The 17616-nt window shown below is 34.5% G+C and overlaps 1 protein-coding gene across 16 annotated transcripts in view; it reads right to left on the bottom strand.

The window, feature by feature from the left end:
• Nucleotides 1–9326: 9326 nt before the first annotated feature.
• The window catches only part of LOC119076436 (coiled-coil domain-containing protein AGAP005037), a 170102-nt gene continuing 161812 nt past the window's right edge, over nucleotides 9327–17616 (bottom strand). For all 16 annotated transcript variants that reach the window (XM_037183196.1, XM_037183188.1, XM_037183186.1 and 13 more), the window contains 2 exons: nucleotides 12336–12458; nucleotides 9327–12234 (listed from right to left, as the gene is read on the bottom strand). In XM_037183196.1, the coding sequence (XP_037039091.1) occupies nucleotides 11488–12234; nucleotides 12336–12458 (870 nt within the window). In that variant the 3' untranslated portion in view covers nucleotides 9327–11487. The remainder of the gene's footprint in view (nucleotides 12235–12335; nucleotides 12459–17616) is intronic.

Here is a 17616-nt window from a genome sequence, read left to right as displayed (position 1 = left end):
CGAAATACATGATATGGAAATGCTTTAACTGGTTTTTATACATTGAAACCTTTTAAAATTACGAAGTGACTATTCGCACCCGAGTGCAAACAGTACAATGTGAACACTATTTGCACCCGACTAATTAAAATTCTTGAAAATCATTTTAAAAAAAAAGTCGTTGTTCGCAAGCCGTGCGAATTATATTATCGAAAATGCTATTTTCGCACATTGTGACAATAGTCCCTTTTTGAATACTGTGGCTTTTGGTACAATGTGTTTGACATATGTCCTCCTGAATTCATCCTTCTACAATCTGTTTAAGGAGTTAAAATGTAATAAGTCGCACGTAATGACCACTTACCGTGGGGGCACATGTACACGTAATGCCAACCCACATGAAATATCGATTAATGGTACATTACACTAGTGAAGAGTTTACAGAAGTGCGAAAATGGTGTTTTCTTTAATGTTTCGCTGATTCGATAATATTTTTTCTAATGTTGCATGATAGTCACACCAGAGCGTACAGGGAATATGCGAAAAACGAAAGTAAAACTGAAAACGTCTAGCAAAAAATTGAGTGGATATCAGATAATGTGCGTTGGATGACTAAATAGAGTACTGAAACGGTACAGTGTGCCAAACAAATTTTGACACTGTAAAAAAATCTGGAAACATTTGTCATACAAAATAGTACTCCTCGTCACATTTCACAGCTGTCACTTGAAGTGGTTTGGATGGATGGGTTGTATGCCTTGATTGGTTCCATATGAAAAATGTGAAAATCTCAAAGCATCGGAAGTTTAAAATATTAATTATGTTTGCGCAGATTGTTGGCCCGACTCAATACAATAGATCAGTGTCAAATGAGCTGTCAATTTCACAAAGCTAACCTCAAAAGATGCCTCACCATTCAATACTTTTTTTGTTCGATTTGAGCTTAGCTTTGTGAAAGTGACAACTTATTTGACAACTCAAACGACATTGACAATGATCTATTCATCTGGCTAGAACGTCGCAGCGGGCCAAACGTTAACCGGCATTTGCGCTTGTTATACAAAACAGATTGCGAAAGTGTCGAAAGTGTCCACAATACAGATACTCAAAAAAATTTATGTAAAGTATCAGAAACCCAAAAAAAAAATATTCAGAAATAGTATAATTATGAAACAGGGGTCACCACCGTGGTCAAAAACAAGCATATACAAGACATATACTATTTTTCATTCAGGCCGAACAAAAAGTCACATTTCGAACCAATTATTAATTATAATTGGTTCTTGACCAATTATAACAACAAACTTGAATTGAATATTTTGTTTACTGTGTTATACTGTTCTATACTACAATCACAGTGATCACTGTGTGATAATATCACTCATATTTCTTACTTCATCAGTCAAAGTAATCTAATCCATTTTTCGCAAGTTACCTCAATTTTTCATAAGAAATGAAATCCGAAATTGTTTAAACGTTTGATTTGTATTTCGTACAGAAATCTGACATAACTGGGAACGAAAAGTGACGTGACTAGACTACACAAAGTGACGTGATTGGGAACAAAAAGTGAGAGAAAAAGTTGTTGTTTTGGTACTCTATCTGGTGATAGAATGTGACGTTTTTGGTCCGTCTGAATGAAAACCATTTTCAGCCCCTGACATATGAAAAACCATTTTCCTTATCTCTCACTGTTTATTCTCTACTTACAAGTCCAGAAGCATATTATGATTGTTAACAGCTAAATAACCCTTAACGGAACCTGTCATTGAATGATTGATTCTACAACAAAGAAATATTATCAGCAAACATAATCAGTAAGCATAAGCAGCATACCTTCCTTTGTATTATTTCCGCTCATATAAGTTTACCTTCTATAACTAACCGCATTTGAATCATCATCATTTTAAAATAAACATTATGCCATCATTGAGTGAATGGAAACGAAATTTTTAGGGAAATGGGTTTAAAGTTTCGCACACATACACATTGACACACATATGGCAAATATACATATATGAGGTCGTCATGGTGTCTTCAGGTTCTTTACATATATATTACAGAGTGCCGTAAGGTAAATTCAAAACGTGTAGAACATGGAAAATTATGGTTGGATCATTTTGTTGTATTAAATTATACAAAACTGACAAATTATTTATGGATCCACGGATATTAATTTTCGCTTTTAGTCGATGCCTATGCAAACATATCTGTCTACACAAACAAAATATTTCCCATTGAAAGCCAAGGAGTGACATACACACTACATCAAGAGCTTTAATCCTTTCAATTTCCGTCTGGCGTGACATCAAAGAGATGCTGAGACGCATACGATACTATAAACTGGGTAAAGATGGAATGCGACCGGGTTCATCATAAAACGGTATTCGCTACGCAAATGTCGTTTGTATTTGCGGAGGCATTGTGACAGGTTTCATCATCGGTGGGTTTTAATTTTTTTTTATTTTTACAAGTTGGCACACATGCATTATTACATAAAACCACCTGAAAATCCGTGCTTCCTCTGCGTTATCTACGTATAATAAACGCAAACTCAGCTATCTATTAATCTATTAAGTCCCAAAAAATAGAGCAAAATTTTTGTTGGAGATATAGGAGGGATTTACGAGGTTAAGAGAAACAAATGCTTTTGAGAAAAACTCTGGTGAATTATCCAGCAAAGCAGGCACGAGGACCCTGCACCATGCACCATACTTATACTTATACCTAGAACAATAAATTTACATTTAAATGTAGTTGCTCCATCTGAATTTACCATACCACATTTCATATGACAACCAATTCAAAGATAAGCTGCACACAGTGTCTTTGCTACGGTAATCATCAGTGAGATTTTGGTATGGCTACGCTCAAATAAACAAAACTGTTCATGCTCTTTTGTTTGCATGGTGTATGTGTGGATCAGCTGACAGACAGCTGAAGAAAATTCATGTCTAAATTTCACTGACGTCGACTGTACATTGAGTGAAATCAAATTTTAGAAAATAATTGCCCAAATTTTCTGAATTTTACGCTACATTTTCTTGTAGGATCTTTGCCCAGTCTTTAAACCACCTGATCCCTTGAAAGTCTTCTCTGGAAATTTCATCAGATATTAAGTTTTTGAAAGATTTTGATCGCTCCACTATTCCACGGTCATTTATGATGACATTCTCTCTCATTATAATGCTTTCTAAACCGTCTCATGCATATGTTAAATGAAAGAAATTTAGAATCTGAACACCTCTCTAATAGACAGTGTCTACATACCCAATAAAGATCCTCTAAAGTTATGGTATTTCAGCACACATTTGACCAATTTGGGTCACCTTCGTTGGGAGGTCACTTGTCATTTCGAATAATTTTCAGGGAAAAATGTATAGAAATAGTATAAAACTTACTCAAGTCGCATCACCCGGCATAACCAAAATTTTTCTCGACAGTCGTGTTTTAACCGACCAGAGAGTCTATATGGAATTTCGTAACGGGAATGAAAAGGACATAAAAAGTGAGAGCTTTTAATGGATGTTTAGTATAACCTAGCAAAATTTACGTATAACACGTGCATAATGGTGTATAATGTAAATCTGTATGGATGAATGAATGAATGATTACGGTATGCCCGTATGCCCCCGCACCTGAGAAGGGTTTAAGTTACATCAAAATCAAAATATTGATTTTAAGTTTGAACGCAACATCACACTGGATATGATACTGAGGAAAATCTCGGATGTTAATCGTTTCTTGATTGCCTCGAATATTTTCGTAATGAAATGGAATGATCTTTGGAAGATCAAACAGCGCGAAAAAGAAAACAAGATGAATTACAGTGTTACGGACGGAAATCATCTGTTATTGACAACGACTACAGGAATAAACAAAAGCCTCTGACTTATGTAGTACTACAGTAAAAAATTATGTTCAAAACAAGTGAAGTAAAAGATTTAAGATCAATCTCTTGAAAAACACAGATCAAATGAAGTTATAGATCCGATGGTATGTAGAACTGCTGATATGCTTGGTGTCTACGAAATATTGAATTCTATTTGTTTTGCCATTACCACATTATTCGACTACAAACTGTTATTCTGATGGTTGAGCATGTCGAATGATTTACGTCCAACCAATATGGCTCGCATATTTTCCATCCAATTTTTTACCCTCAGTGTGTTGTTCACATCAATATCAAGTTTTCTAAAAGGCAAACACGAATATTTATGTTGGAGATTTGGAAATGGCAGTAAAAATGGCAAAACGTAAATTCCGTTGTGAGATTGATTCCTGTGTGTACGTTGAGAAAAATGGGTCAAGTGTGTGATTCGATTGGTTTCAGCATTTATATTAAGATGAAAATGAAAGTAACAGTGGCACCACTTAATAACATGTAAGGCATAACAAGCTGGGGAATCATTAAGTGGTTATTATATGCGTACCGTTTTGGTATCATGTAAAATGATTTCCCGTACACTCCGTGTTTACTCTACACTAATGACTACATAAACGATATCATTCAATAAAATATTTAAAGCTAAATTCAAAGTGGCATGAAGCCACTGGCATCAACAAAAAAGGAAAAACGATTCTTGGGAATACCTCAAAAATCAGGGGAGGGACTATGCTAACCTTCGTTACAGTAGCTGAATATTACAGTTCTTCTTTTGTTAACAGAAAGAATCATGGAAAGCAGTTCACGTTCGGGTTGGTGTAATCGTGGCAGCAAACAAATTATTGTATTTTGGGCATGTATTTAGCGTTCTTTTTAGCATAAAATGAAATTTCGTAGTAATCATATAATAGTGAATATGCTCAGCCTATCCCTCATGACTGGGTAAAAATTACTCGATCTATTTATAATGATGGTGCTGAGTTAACAGATTTTCCCATTTTCTAGTACTTTGGTTATTCTAGTACTTCTTTTCGTTATTCGTCACGATCTTTCATTTTCTGCGTTTTTTTTTGTCCTAGCTAGGAAAATGATTAATTTCTGATAAAATTGAAAAGGAACTACCAATCATTATTCGTGTACAATGTACTAAGGTACTAGTAAACAAGTCGAAGGGAAAACATCTAGACAACATCGTGTCCCACATATTTACGCCAAATCCGATTGTCGATAAATTGCTGTAAAGTCAGATGTCAAATAATTACCCTGGACGCCAATTCTCGTCAATTTAAGAATTCGTAACTTGACAGTTGTCACCTTTAGTCCACACGATTCGTAACCTTCAAAGTGACAACTGACAACTGTCAAGTCTCGAATTCTTAAATTCACTAGAATCAACACAATGTAATTTCGCCTTATACTTACCTTCCATTTTATCTATTTTGCCGAATTTCATACACAAAGCCCAATGTAATATCTATGTTCACATTCAATCTAGCACTCTACACAACATAAAGGCGTTCGAAGTAAATATCATTTTGTCTGAACCCGTGGCTTTGGCGCTAGAGCTCTCGACTCATAATCGAAAGGTCCCGTGTTCAAATCTGCGGCTGGGCAAGATGATTTTTCCTTCATTCGCTTTCTATGCAACGCTTACTCGTAGATATTCTAATAGTCCGTTGCCAATTCGCAACGTTAAAAATATCGATTGTCCGACGTGCTATCTACTTTCTGTTCGATAAAATGAAATCAAAGCATGTCCCACCAATTTTCTATTGTGGTTTTGAGTACACTGATTTTGAAAATAATTAATTGTCTCCAAAATGCCTCCTATTTCGCGCCTCTGTTCTATGTCACCTATTTACGCCACAAATTTTCACTTGAGTCTTCACTTCAGATGTCTATCAGATAACACTGACAAAAAAAGAGAGCTAAAAATCTCACCTATAGTCCGTAACTTCGTCTCCAGCTGTATTTTTTGTATGAGATGTAAAGCTGTGGCAGATATTGTGGCTCACCTGCCAATTTGTGGGAGAATGCTGCAGAAATTGGCAGGTAATCCACAATGTACACAGTACTCCAGAAAATAGTTCAAAGGTTCGTCCCCCGGCAAGGTCTTTTTTTTCATCTCGTTCTTCTTTTTTACAAAAATTCTAATGAGATTCTAAGATGTCGTCTTTGTCCTCTTTTTTTCAGCTCTTCTTCTTATTTAAGTAAATTTGATGCAGCTCACACCTAAAGAACGAAAAATTTTCGCTGCGCGGATTTAACTAATAATCTTCTTTGTCAGAGAATCTCTGAACGGTAATACAACGAAATCTTCATCACAAAAAAAATTCACTCGCTCCGCTCGCATTCTTTACCACCTCATTTTTTCATACATTAAAATAAAAGTTAGTCATTTTACAAGAACAGCGTAGCGTTGTGTGAGATACCAAAGTTCACGGAAGGATAAGGTAAAACGAAGTCTGTATTCAGGTAATATGGAGTGGATGTTATCACTGAGAATGAATCCAAAAGAAATCAGGAAGATTTCAATGCATATTGTGCACAGAATTTTTTGTTTTTATCATGAACTGGTGTAAATTACACAATAGTTGCACAAAGAGCATTTACAGTTGCTGTAATTCCGTGTCAGAAATTCACTTTTCGTCCTCTTTTTTGAATGTCAAGGCGTCCTCTTTTTGTCCTCATTTTTGATGCCGAAATATCCTCTTTTTCAAAATTGAACCCTATGCAATAGGCGCTTGGAAAATCGATAGATTCTGGCTTTCAGTATAATATAAAAGTTGCTGGAGTGATGAAAAAGGAAACAGTAATTTAATTCAAACATGCCGGCCAAAGATAAATGATCGGTTGTTCCATTTGGTGGGAAGTAAAATTCTGTTCCTATTTCCTCTTAGTGGAATTGCAAATGAAACAATTTCTTTTCGATTATTTTCATAACACAAATTTGAATTTTATTAAGATTCTTTTTTTTTTGTTCTTTGATGTTGCATTCATTGGCAGTCACCGTGCACTGAAAATACATATTTTTGAATTTTTTTTAAATTTTTTGGTTTAATGAATTCGTTTTTTTTTTCTTTTTATTTATGCGTTTAATTGTAATAATTTTTTTTTACTTGGTTTTCACATTACTTTATTTGCCTCCGATTATTTTATCAATACAATTTGTTTACCAAATAAAATTTTTAATGGGGCCAATTTGATAAAACAGTCTATTCTGTAGAATAAGTACCCATAATAAATGTAACAACTTCCGAGGAAATAAATCGGTTTTCTCAATAATTAGACGAATCGAATAATTGAATTTATGATTGAGCTTTTCGTGTGATTTCAACTATTAAATTTTGTTCTCCACTGTTTTTGGTTACATTAAAAGTGCATAATACGAATCAAGCCGTTGGGTAGCAGTTTCTGCAGCACTAAATCCAAGTTTTTGTTTGTTTCGACACTTTCAGCCTTCCAAAAATGTTTAACTAATGGAAATTATCAGTGGAGTACCTGTCCCATCAACTATCTTTCTAAAAATGCGGAATAAAGTGCGCTCATAAAACGATATTAAATTAAATCGATCTTCATAAGAACCATCTACTTCTTCATAATCTAACGAAGAACGGTCTCTTTCCATTTGAAGGATACGTTTCATTCCGAGAAGTGTTTTGAAGTTTCTTTTTATCAACGTTTTGAAAGAACAGGTTAAGACACTTACGAAGTCGAGTGGAACACAAATTTTTGACAATTTAGACATATTTTGTTCAACACACTCATTAGAGATTGTGTGAAAAGTAAACTTAAAGAAAAAAAATATTTTTATCAAGTTGATATCTCACAAAATCTGTATTGAGTGTGGTTAACAAAACATGTCTAAATTGTCAAAATTTATGTTCGTGATCAACTCAGAAGTGTGTCAACCTGTTTTTTCAGAATCTTCTTTTTTATTTCAGAGAGTACTTCGCGGAATGAAACAGCTAGCTGGCTGGGTAGAAAAGTCATTCGTAGTTGAGTGGGATGAACAGGCTACGACTCATATCTATCAATGAAAGTACAGAACAGGTATGGCCGATCAGCAAATTCACCTCAAACGCATTCATAAATTATGTCAAAATAATATGTAAATGAGTGCGTTTGAGTGCATAAATCAAATTTTTATGTCCTCCGGGCGAACGATCGACCATACCTGCTTTACACTTTCATTGATATCTATTTCTTCACCGGTAAATGGTTTGCTGTCCCAGTCCCAGCAACTGAGGAATGCGTTTCATTCCGTTTCACTTTTCTTCGTTTTGTCAAGTCGAGCCTTACATTATTTTATTAATAGTCATAGGTTTGTTCGGTTTGTTCCAAGTAACTGTAAACACAACTTTGACAACCCGAACAACGACAATTTCATCCATAGCAATGTCGCTTCCGTGATATTTCATACAAATCGAGCAACGTCGACTACACGATTTACACAGAGATATTATTGAGGTTATTTGACAATCATATGGCATTGGAACAAACCTATTGTGAACAGTGTTACGTGACTTGTAAAACATGTAAATTGACGCAATATTCTCCAAGAAAAAAGCACATGCGTGCCATATTTCGAATGATATTACTTCCAAAGGAAGTTTTTACAACGAGAATCATCCCCAATCTAATTAAAATGGAGTTTTTAAAGATTTGGCTGACACAATCGAAAAAAAACCGAGAGAGTGGACTACTTCGCCGAATGAAACGCACTCACGCTATACTAGCAAAAAAATGAATTTGCAAATGAAGGTATATTAAACCATTGCGCTATTTTTCGCAATCATGCGTCTTGAATGGGTTTTTTTTTGTCTCCACGGCAAATGGGTGCATCTCATATTGTGAAGTAGTTTAGAGAATCTAGTGCAGCAATTAAAACAAAACCACCCTGACGACATGACATAGAAAGATTTCATTTCCTTTTTTGTTTTATAGTTGATATAACAAATGAACGTTCTGTTTTCTTCTATTTTAAACAAACAGCAAATATATATTGAAGAATTTGAAATAGAAATTATCTTAAAGGTGAGTTTGTTCATTCGTCTTAAAATTATTTAATAAATTAATAATTATTTTCTTTTTTTAGATAGATTTGATTTTAATTACATTCATTGCATAACTTTGTGCTAACTATGTACAATGGGGGATAATTAGAATAATTTGTTGAGTTATACGTTTTTATTGTTAAAAATTTAAATTAAGGAAGAAATATAAATTTAAAAAAAATGAAAGTCAACCAAAGGACTTTTTAACGTTTCATTATATAAATTTCTGAATTTTCTTTTTTTATTAAATAAATTTTTTCAGTTTTTTTTTTCTTTATTAAATTATAAAAGTTTACAATAAAAAATTCTACATTTTACTTTCGTTCAAAAAATTATCTATTTTGTTTAGCCATTTAGTTTACGAGTTTCTTTTTATCTGTTAATTTTTACTCTGCTACTGATTATATTTTGTTGGTTGTTTGGATTTTTTTTTAGTTTTCTTTTCCCATTTATTTGATTGGCTATGTCTTAGCATTGGCATTAAGTTATATTAATTGTTTAAATATTAATTTATTTTCAATTTAAAGAGTTTCAATTCAGTGTTTTGGTTTTTGTCGATACGCGGAAATTTGATTAATATTTTGCTTAGATTTTTCTATTAGTTTTTGTATTTTGGAGAAACACTTTCGTTTGAATACGATTATCTCTAGCGACGCAACAACTTTTCGAAATCAGAAGTGAATCATCTTTCTCTCTCTCTCTCTCTCTCTCCCTCTCTTAACTTAACTGTCGAAACACAATTCGATATGTTACCACTCTGTTAAGAATTTCTATTGGCTCAGTAAGGAGTTATGACCATATGTCACCGAGGAGACTAATACCGTTCTTTAAAGACACTCATTTTCATAGTATTTTGACATAAATTATGAGTGCGTTCAAGGTGAACTGGGCGACCTAGGCATCCAATTTCTATGTAAAATGTAACTGTGCTTCATTATTAACTTTCAAGATGTTAAAACTCACAAATAGTTCAAACACTCTACGAGGTCTAATCCTTGAACAGTCCCAAAGTTGTTCTTTCAAATCTTGACTCAAAAACTCAAGACATTCAACTTTAATTTAATTTATTGAGGACTTCAAATACCCAAGGAGTATTTGAGTATTTTTCCAGCTGAGGTAGACACATTATTGAAGGCCAAGCCTATTGAGAATGAAAAGTGATCTTCGTCATTGACGAATCGTGAAGAGGTTGTATTCCCCGTTCAGGAAACAATGCATTTATGTGTCTTTCAATTATGGCGATTTGGATGCTCAACGGATGGCTCTATGGAGATTTGAAAACACTGATTTCCATTTCGACGAATTTTGCGTCTTTTCCTCCTTCTCTTTAGTGTGTGTTGTGCTGCAATCAATTTTTTTTTGCCACTCAATTCCCAATTAGATATACGTCATGACGCGTCATATATCATGATCGGTAGTTGCAATATTTTCTATTAGTTTTCTTTGGTTACGATTACAAGACGGGATTTTGATGGATTAGAATGTGTGTATCAAATAGATAAAAACTTTGGCAAATGCAAATCTCATTTTAGTTGTTGCATTCGATGTGCAGCTAACTATTTCTTTTATTTACGTTAGAATGTGACTATATGATATTGATTAGCACTGTCCGGTCGCTACAGTACATTGATTAAAGAAATAATAATTCGAAGGAGCTAAAGTACATTTAAGAAAAAGCTCTCACTTCAGTTTGGCACGTAGGCGTTGATCGAAAAATTATTGGTAAATCACTCCTTTGTCTAAAATCGCATCGGCATGATGTCAGTCACTTTCTACTCTCTATCATAATTCTACAATGAGACATACGCAACGACATCTATCGCGAAATAGCGAAAAATTTGCCTCTTGAAAGAGTTGTGATAGAAAAGGGAATAGAGATCGACTGCCGTAATACTGCTATATTCAAATCGTCTTTCCTATTTGTTTATACGTTTCCGTAATGCATAAGCTATTAAACTTGTATAGATTGCAGGACGCAGGGGTGTTATTTATAACAAAATTAAACATTCCTGTATAAGCGGAAACAAATGCTGTGCTTTCGGAGTTGAGCGAAAATTTTTGTTTTTTTTTCTTCTTTAAAATATCATTTTTTGTTCAGATTTTATGGCAACTGTTCCTTGGAACTTTTTAACTTAAAATTTCTAATCGTAAGTTAATTAGACAAAATATTTTTGAATTATATGGCTAGCTGTGCCATTGAGTTCACAATCATTCATTGATTCGTTCGTACATTAAAAAAAATATTTTGCTCCCTTTGTCCATTGACTTAAAATCATGAGCAAACGTGCAACTAAAGCTTCATCATGTCATTCAAAAGACCTCTACACCATAGATGTGTAAACACAGACGCTAGTTAACTTAGTCAACACTTTTGATTTTCCTTTTTATGGTATATCCCATACAACCATCAGCGCCATCATTACACCTCCATCGTGTAAAGCTCTTTGATATTTTCCTGTGCATGAGTCCTTTGACTTAGTGTCCTCTCTTAAATAATTCTCCGAAAATCAGTAACGATTGCGCTTTCTAATCAATGTCTGTTTCTGACCAGCTTTTCTCCTGGCGCTATAGGATATCCGTTTCGTAAACTTGTTTGGTTGTCGTGACATTGCCACTGTCCATATGATTCTTTTCGTTTTTCTTTGCCTCAACAATGGACACGTCCACATTCAAATTTTTCATCGAACCACTGATGGCCATATTCAGGCCCATCTTCTGTGGTAAATTCGATTCACTGCCGGTTTTCTTCAAATGCAATATGTCAGCTGGAGGAAGTGCACTAGTTTTACTGATTTGCTGCAAACGTGCGTACTGCTCTTGCAACTGTTTCTGCTTCTTAAGCAATTCTTGATGACGTAATTCTAACGCCATTTGTCGTTGGCCATGCTCTTGTGAGTGATTTGATTCACTTCCACTTGAATTACCGCAATCACCACCGTTTCCATTGTTGTGCTGATCATTCATAGATTCATTGAGCGACGGCATTCGTGTGGGTACATTCGGAGATGTTGGGCTAGCTAAAGGGCTTCGTGAACTGGTTCGTGGCGGTGGTGGTGGCGGTATGCGCTTATTGCTGACTTTGGACAAAAGTTCAGCATTTCGTTCGGGAACGGGAGGCTTTCCTACAGAACGTTGTGGTTGCGGTGGACTGGTGTCTGTATCTGAACCGCTTGGGTACGAATGCAGACGCCGAAGACCGATGTTTGGAACTGATAATGGTTCGGTTGGATAAAGACTGGTTTGCGATAATTGTGTGGTAACGGTACTCTGTAATGTTTGCGAACTGTCGTCAGATGTTGAATCGTCCGGTCGCTGGAAAGACCAAGTTGATTTTGTTTGGTTGTGTGTATAGATTGGATTTGGATTTTGGTATGTAAAATCCAATTGAGATTTTTGGTTTATCAATTTGGTACCTCTGTGTTTCCGGTGGGTGGTTTCGCAAACGTTTGCAATTCGTCTAACAAAGCATCGAGTGCGTTTTCATGTGGGATTCCTCCGCTGACAGAGACCGACCCCAGCCGTGGACTTGGGACTGGCTGTTTGTGTAAATTAATGAAGAAAATTAAAAAACTTTTGTCGGCAAATGATTTTGGACTTACTAGCGAGTCTAGGAATAAATTTAAAAACAAAAGAAAAAAATTTATAATTCGACACAAAGCTCAGGTTACTCCTAATCATAAGTCGGTTCTCCAAAGATATGCAAAACCTTTTGCATATGATGATCTGGGATTTTAGTAAGTTTTGACACCGAAGCTTTTCAATCCATGCAATCCTTTAAAAGAACAGTTGTATCAAAAGCTAAGATGCAAACACTTTGCATTCAGTTTCCCGTCTTTATTGTTGAAATCAGTGGTTACGCATCCGTACCCAATAACAGCAGATATAAACGTTCAACGTTTCACACTCATAAAAAGCAACATAACAATCATTTACAGCAAACGAAAGTGAGCGCAATTATAAGCTTCATTTGCATTAAAGGACATAATATTGCAATAATTGAGGAGAGATACCAAAAACATCTCTCACAAATTTGATTGTACTTAATAACTTCACCTCAAGCGATGGCACTTTCGTGTATGATTTCTGATATCAAATGCAACTGGAAATCTATTTCTTTGTTTAAATATCCTTTGACATATCCTTGGATCACTGGCTTTTATTATGAGACATTCAAAAGGACGTCCACTTTATTGATGGAAGGATCGAGCACGAGGTATTGGAAAAGGATTGGGTATTGAACATGCGGAGAGAAGTTCAAAATGCATCGAATGTGGACGGCTTTTGTGAGTGACCCATTGGAAATTAGATTAGAAATTAAAAAAAAATCCAAATCGATTAGCTAAAAAGCGTTCGAATCTATCACAAAGCATCTACGCATACAAAAATAAACTTAATTTGAATAGCATGCTTCATTATCAATTTTATAGTAAAGCAAAGCAGAGCACATCGATATAAACTTTCATCTGTACACATAAATTGCTACGAAATTTTAAAAAAATGTCTTTTCTTCGAATTATGCAGTCGATTCACCATTAAAATTTGACACACTGAGATAGTCTCTATCCAACGATCATCCAACAGAGGAAACTATACCTTATAGACAGACTTGTAATCTGAGACAATCCCCATATTTCTCTCAATCATAACAATGGAGTTAGTAGAAGTGTTAAATCTTTCATTTTCGTTTAAGATTCGCTAAACGTGTACACTCAAAATGGTATGACTTAATAGAAAACGGCTACCTTTTGGCCATTCTCGCAAAGGCCTGGTGATATTTTTAAAACTGAACTCGTAAAATGCACTTTATATCTCTCTCACAACTGGAAAGAGTGGAAGAAACCATGGAGGAAATTTTATAGAAATCGGTAATGCACGGCCAAACGACGGGTTCCACTTAAATTCAACTCAACTGAAATATGGGTTCCCGTTTGTTTTGTTTATTTAGTTTCTCAACGTACATTGAAAATAGCTTAAAACGTTGCCAGAGAAATGGAGAGACATAGAGATAGAAAGCGAGACTCGAAATAGGAACTTTTCAAAAAAAAAAAAAATCTTCGGTTCTTTGACAGCGAGTAACCAAAGGAAAGCTCACACTTGGTACGATTGGCGTCGCTCAGTGAAATTCGAATACTTAGCTCAGCTCAGCTCTATTTTCCCATTACTACTTAGCCTCGGAAATTTCTTGTTGTTTCACGATGCACAAAACGAAGGTGACGATCAATTTTTAAAATTAAAGCTCCCATATAGTAAGGTTCAATCATAATTTAATAAAATGTACAGTGAACGACATCTCAAATGTCTCACTGTCATTTTTTTTCAGAGAATGTCATTGTGAATTTGCAATGCCACAATAAAATTCTCATAAAAATTTGACAGTGAGACATTTGAGATGTCGTTCACTGTAATGAATATTATGCAGCGAAAATTAAATATTACGAAAGAGTTATTTCGACCATGGCAAACGATAAAAAAATGTAAAAAAGATCATTGGGGAAATTGTGATTTTCACTTAAAACTGACGTAAGCTTAAACGTTATCAACTGACTCTCCAGACAAACAATGTCGAGTCAACTTATAACTTTCAATTTTCACGTCCACTTATGGATGGGCTTATTTTGGAAAAATATTTTCCCAGATTTTCTTGAGTTTTCCCCTTTCGGGAAAATTCGGAAAAATGTAGAAAAATATCGGGAAATGTTTCCCCAAAAATAGCCACTGATAATGGTCAAATCACAGTCTCCCTCTTTGAATCTCGCGCTTTTAAAATTGTAAAGTCTGAGATTTGACACAGGAAAAGACACAGAGAAATGTCAGACAATTCAAGTTTAAAAGCTCAGAGATCTGTAAATTAAAAATATATTTTTTATTTTATCTTAGAAATGCTTAAGCGCGAATGCACTACACTCCGTTTTCTCACCGTTCCGTTATAACAACGGAAGAAGAGAGCAGTTTTCATTTTTATTTTAAAAACGGCGACCAAAACGGAGTGACTGTCAATCGGGCCTTTATAATTGTTTAAAGGAGTATGCGTGTGTGTTTGTGTGGGTGCAAAAGAGAAAGAGATCCAGGGGTTTAGGTGAGTGTGTTGGTGGGTTTTACTTTTCAACAATTTAATGTAAGTAAAAAAATCAATGGAAATTTGGTTGAATCTGAATATTGTTAAGTTATAATCATTTCCAATGTACCTTACTATAGGGGCATATGAACAATTGTATTGTTCGTCTACGTTAAAAGAAAAACTAAAAATTTTAATTTTTAAAATTTTAGTTCATTCTTAAACAGCTAATAAGAACAGAACATTGTCCAAGATTTTCTTCTCTTCTTTTTTCAAAAAATCCACTTAAAAGTTATAAAATGAAACGAAAAATATTTAGCTTTCCATTCGTGCGACCTTTAAAATTGTAATTCTGCAAAAATATTCAAATATACAAGAAAAATAAAATCAAAAATGAAGAGTGAATCAATCGAAGAAAACATTGGTATAAATACAAATAAAAACACAAAAAGGCATCTAAGACACAATCCTCTTTTTAATCTGCTTGTTTTTTTTTAATGCCAATTATTGTTGTGATTATATAAATGTGTGTTAAAAATTAGTAAAAATTGTGAATAAGAAATTTTGAAACGAAAAACGATGTGAACAAAGAAAACAATTTGAAGAATTTTCTTTCTGCCTTTCAAGGCATGACGTAGGCATTCAAAAAAGTAAATTTCGAATGGTAAAACTATGCTGAAAATTTAAGAAAAAAAAGTAGGGTGGATCGGCTCAAGACAATTGTAAATCATAAAATGAATGACCGAAATTAGCTTAGAAACTCTGGTTCCGATAGATACCACATATTACCAACCCACAAAAGCCACTGCCGCATGTTTATATGAATATTGTTTTTTCGTACATGACACGCACACTTTACTCGTGTAACAGGTCAAACGTAGCAGACGGTGCCGTTACTATAATCTACCTGATATTAGATGGATTATATTTGTGGGTTAAAATGTAAAAAAAAAAAGAATTTTTGTTGAGTGTACATCCCGGCCGTCTGAAAAAGTTTGCTGTAACGTAGGCCCTTGTTTTTCGCTTGTACAGTAAACGCCATTGAAATCTAGACATGAATTTGCTTCAGCTGTTTTTCAGCTGACCCACTCATACGGACAAACTCCTCTGCTACAGTTTCACCAGACGTAGTACCTTTGTTTGTATGAGTTGACCATCTCAAAAACAGCTGAAGCAAAATCATATCTAAATTTCAATGACGCCGACTGTAACACCAAATCTTTTGGGATCAAACTTATTTTACAGTGGCTGATTGTCAAATGAATAAAAAGTAGAAAATCTTAAATTTCTCGATTTAACGTCTAAACAGTGCAAGTGCATCGGTACAGACGTTCTGCAATGTACGCTTTTTTTAATCGAGCGGGCATTTAAATTCTTGCTTGCAGTGTGTGGGCATAGGAATTGGGTGTAAATCTATTGTTTTGCAGAACTGTCGTATTACCCTGCGTATTACACACAGGAGACAAACACTGGTAATATTCATCTGCAGTCGATATTATCGACTCGTCAACGACGACGGCAATAATAAGTAATGAGTTTTCAGTAGTCTTTTTTTGTAAAAATCAATGAAGTACATGTGTCAAACACACATCGATATGTTTAACAAAAGAAGTAGCAGATTGGAAGATTATTTGTACTCTTAGTGTTGCTGTTTCTAACAGTTTTATTGTATCGGAAAAACTTTGCATCAACCATGATCTGGTAGAAATTGATATAATAGGGTGAATAATTGACTTGGACTATTTTGAAATCAATCGAACATTTCAGTTTGGCAAGCAGACAAACGTCGCATAGACGATGTGTTGTGCAACTGCAACTGGCTTTCTAGTCGTTCAGTCACACATTTCAATAGATTGTACTAATTTGCGGATCGATCGCTGTTTCGATATCACCTGTGGACTAAATGGAGTGTTGGTTGTGCTTTAATTTGTACATTAATGCAATATTTGTGTAAAGAACGAGCTACCATCACAGCATTTTGTCCCGGAACATCAAGTGGTGCCTCCTAGCAGGTATATTTAGGTGCCAAACTTGATGCTCTGATAACGGTAATTTGATTGACCATGAAGTTATGAGAAAACGGAACAGACCACGAATAAAGTGAACAGGGTTCGGATGAAATGTAAATTATCTTTTGAGGTTACCACCCTAAACGAACTCGATTCAAGTTACATTGATCAAAAAATCGCTCAAACTGATCCACCGTAAACATAAAATAGAAAAAGTTTCAATTCGAAAAGAATTTTTACCAAAATCATTTAAGAAAACAAATAAAAAGTCTTGTTTCGGTTTCTTTTTAGATTTTTTTTTTTTGAAATTGTTTATCATTCCGTTTACGATAACACTTATCCATAATATTCTCGAGCCACTTAAACAACCGAAAAGATAAAAACGAAGAGATTATCGCTTGCAAAAGAACAGAACGAATAAAACGGTGAAAAATGTTGAATTATAAAAAAGTGGAGGAACAGTAAATTTTCCAATACAAAAAATATCCATGTCAACAGTTTTCATCCGACAATTATTAGAAATTAAAAAACAAAATTAAAAATCAAATAATGAAATTTTTTGATTCTCGGTTTTTTCGATTATATCCACACATAAGTTTGATAAAATTTGATAAAATTTGGAAAAAGATC

The sequence above is a fragment of the Bradysia coprophila genome, unplaced genomic scaffold (genome assembly GCF_014529535.1).
Source record: "Bradysia coprophila strain Holo2 unplaced genomic scaffold, BU_Bcop_v1 contig_232, whole genome shotgun sequence".
NCBI lineage: Eukaryota > Metazoa > Arthropoda > Insecta > Diptera > Sciaridae > Bradysia > Bradysia coprophila.
This window is presented reverse-complemented; position numbering and strand designations above follow the sequence as displayed.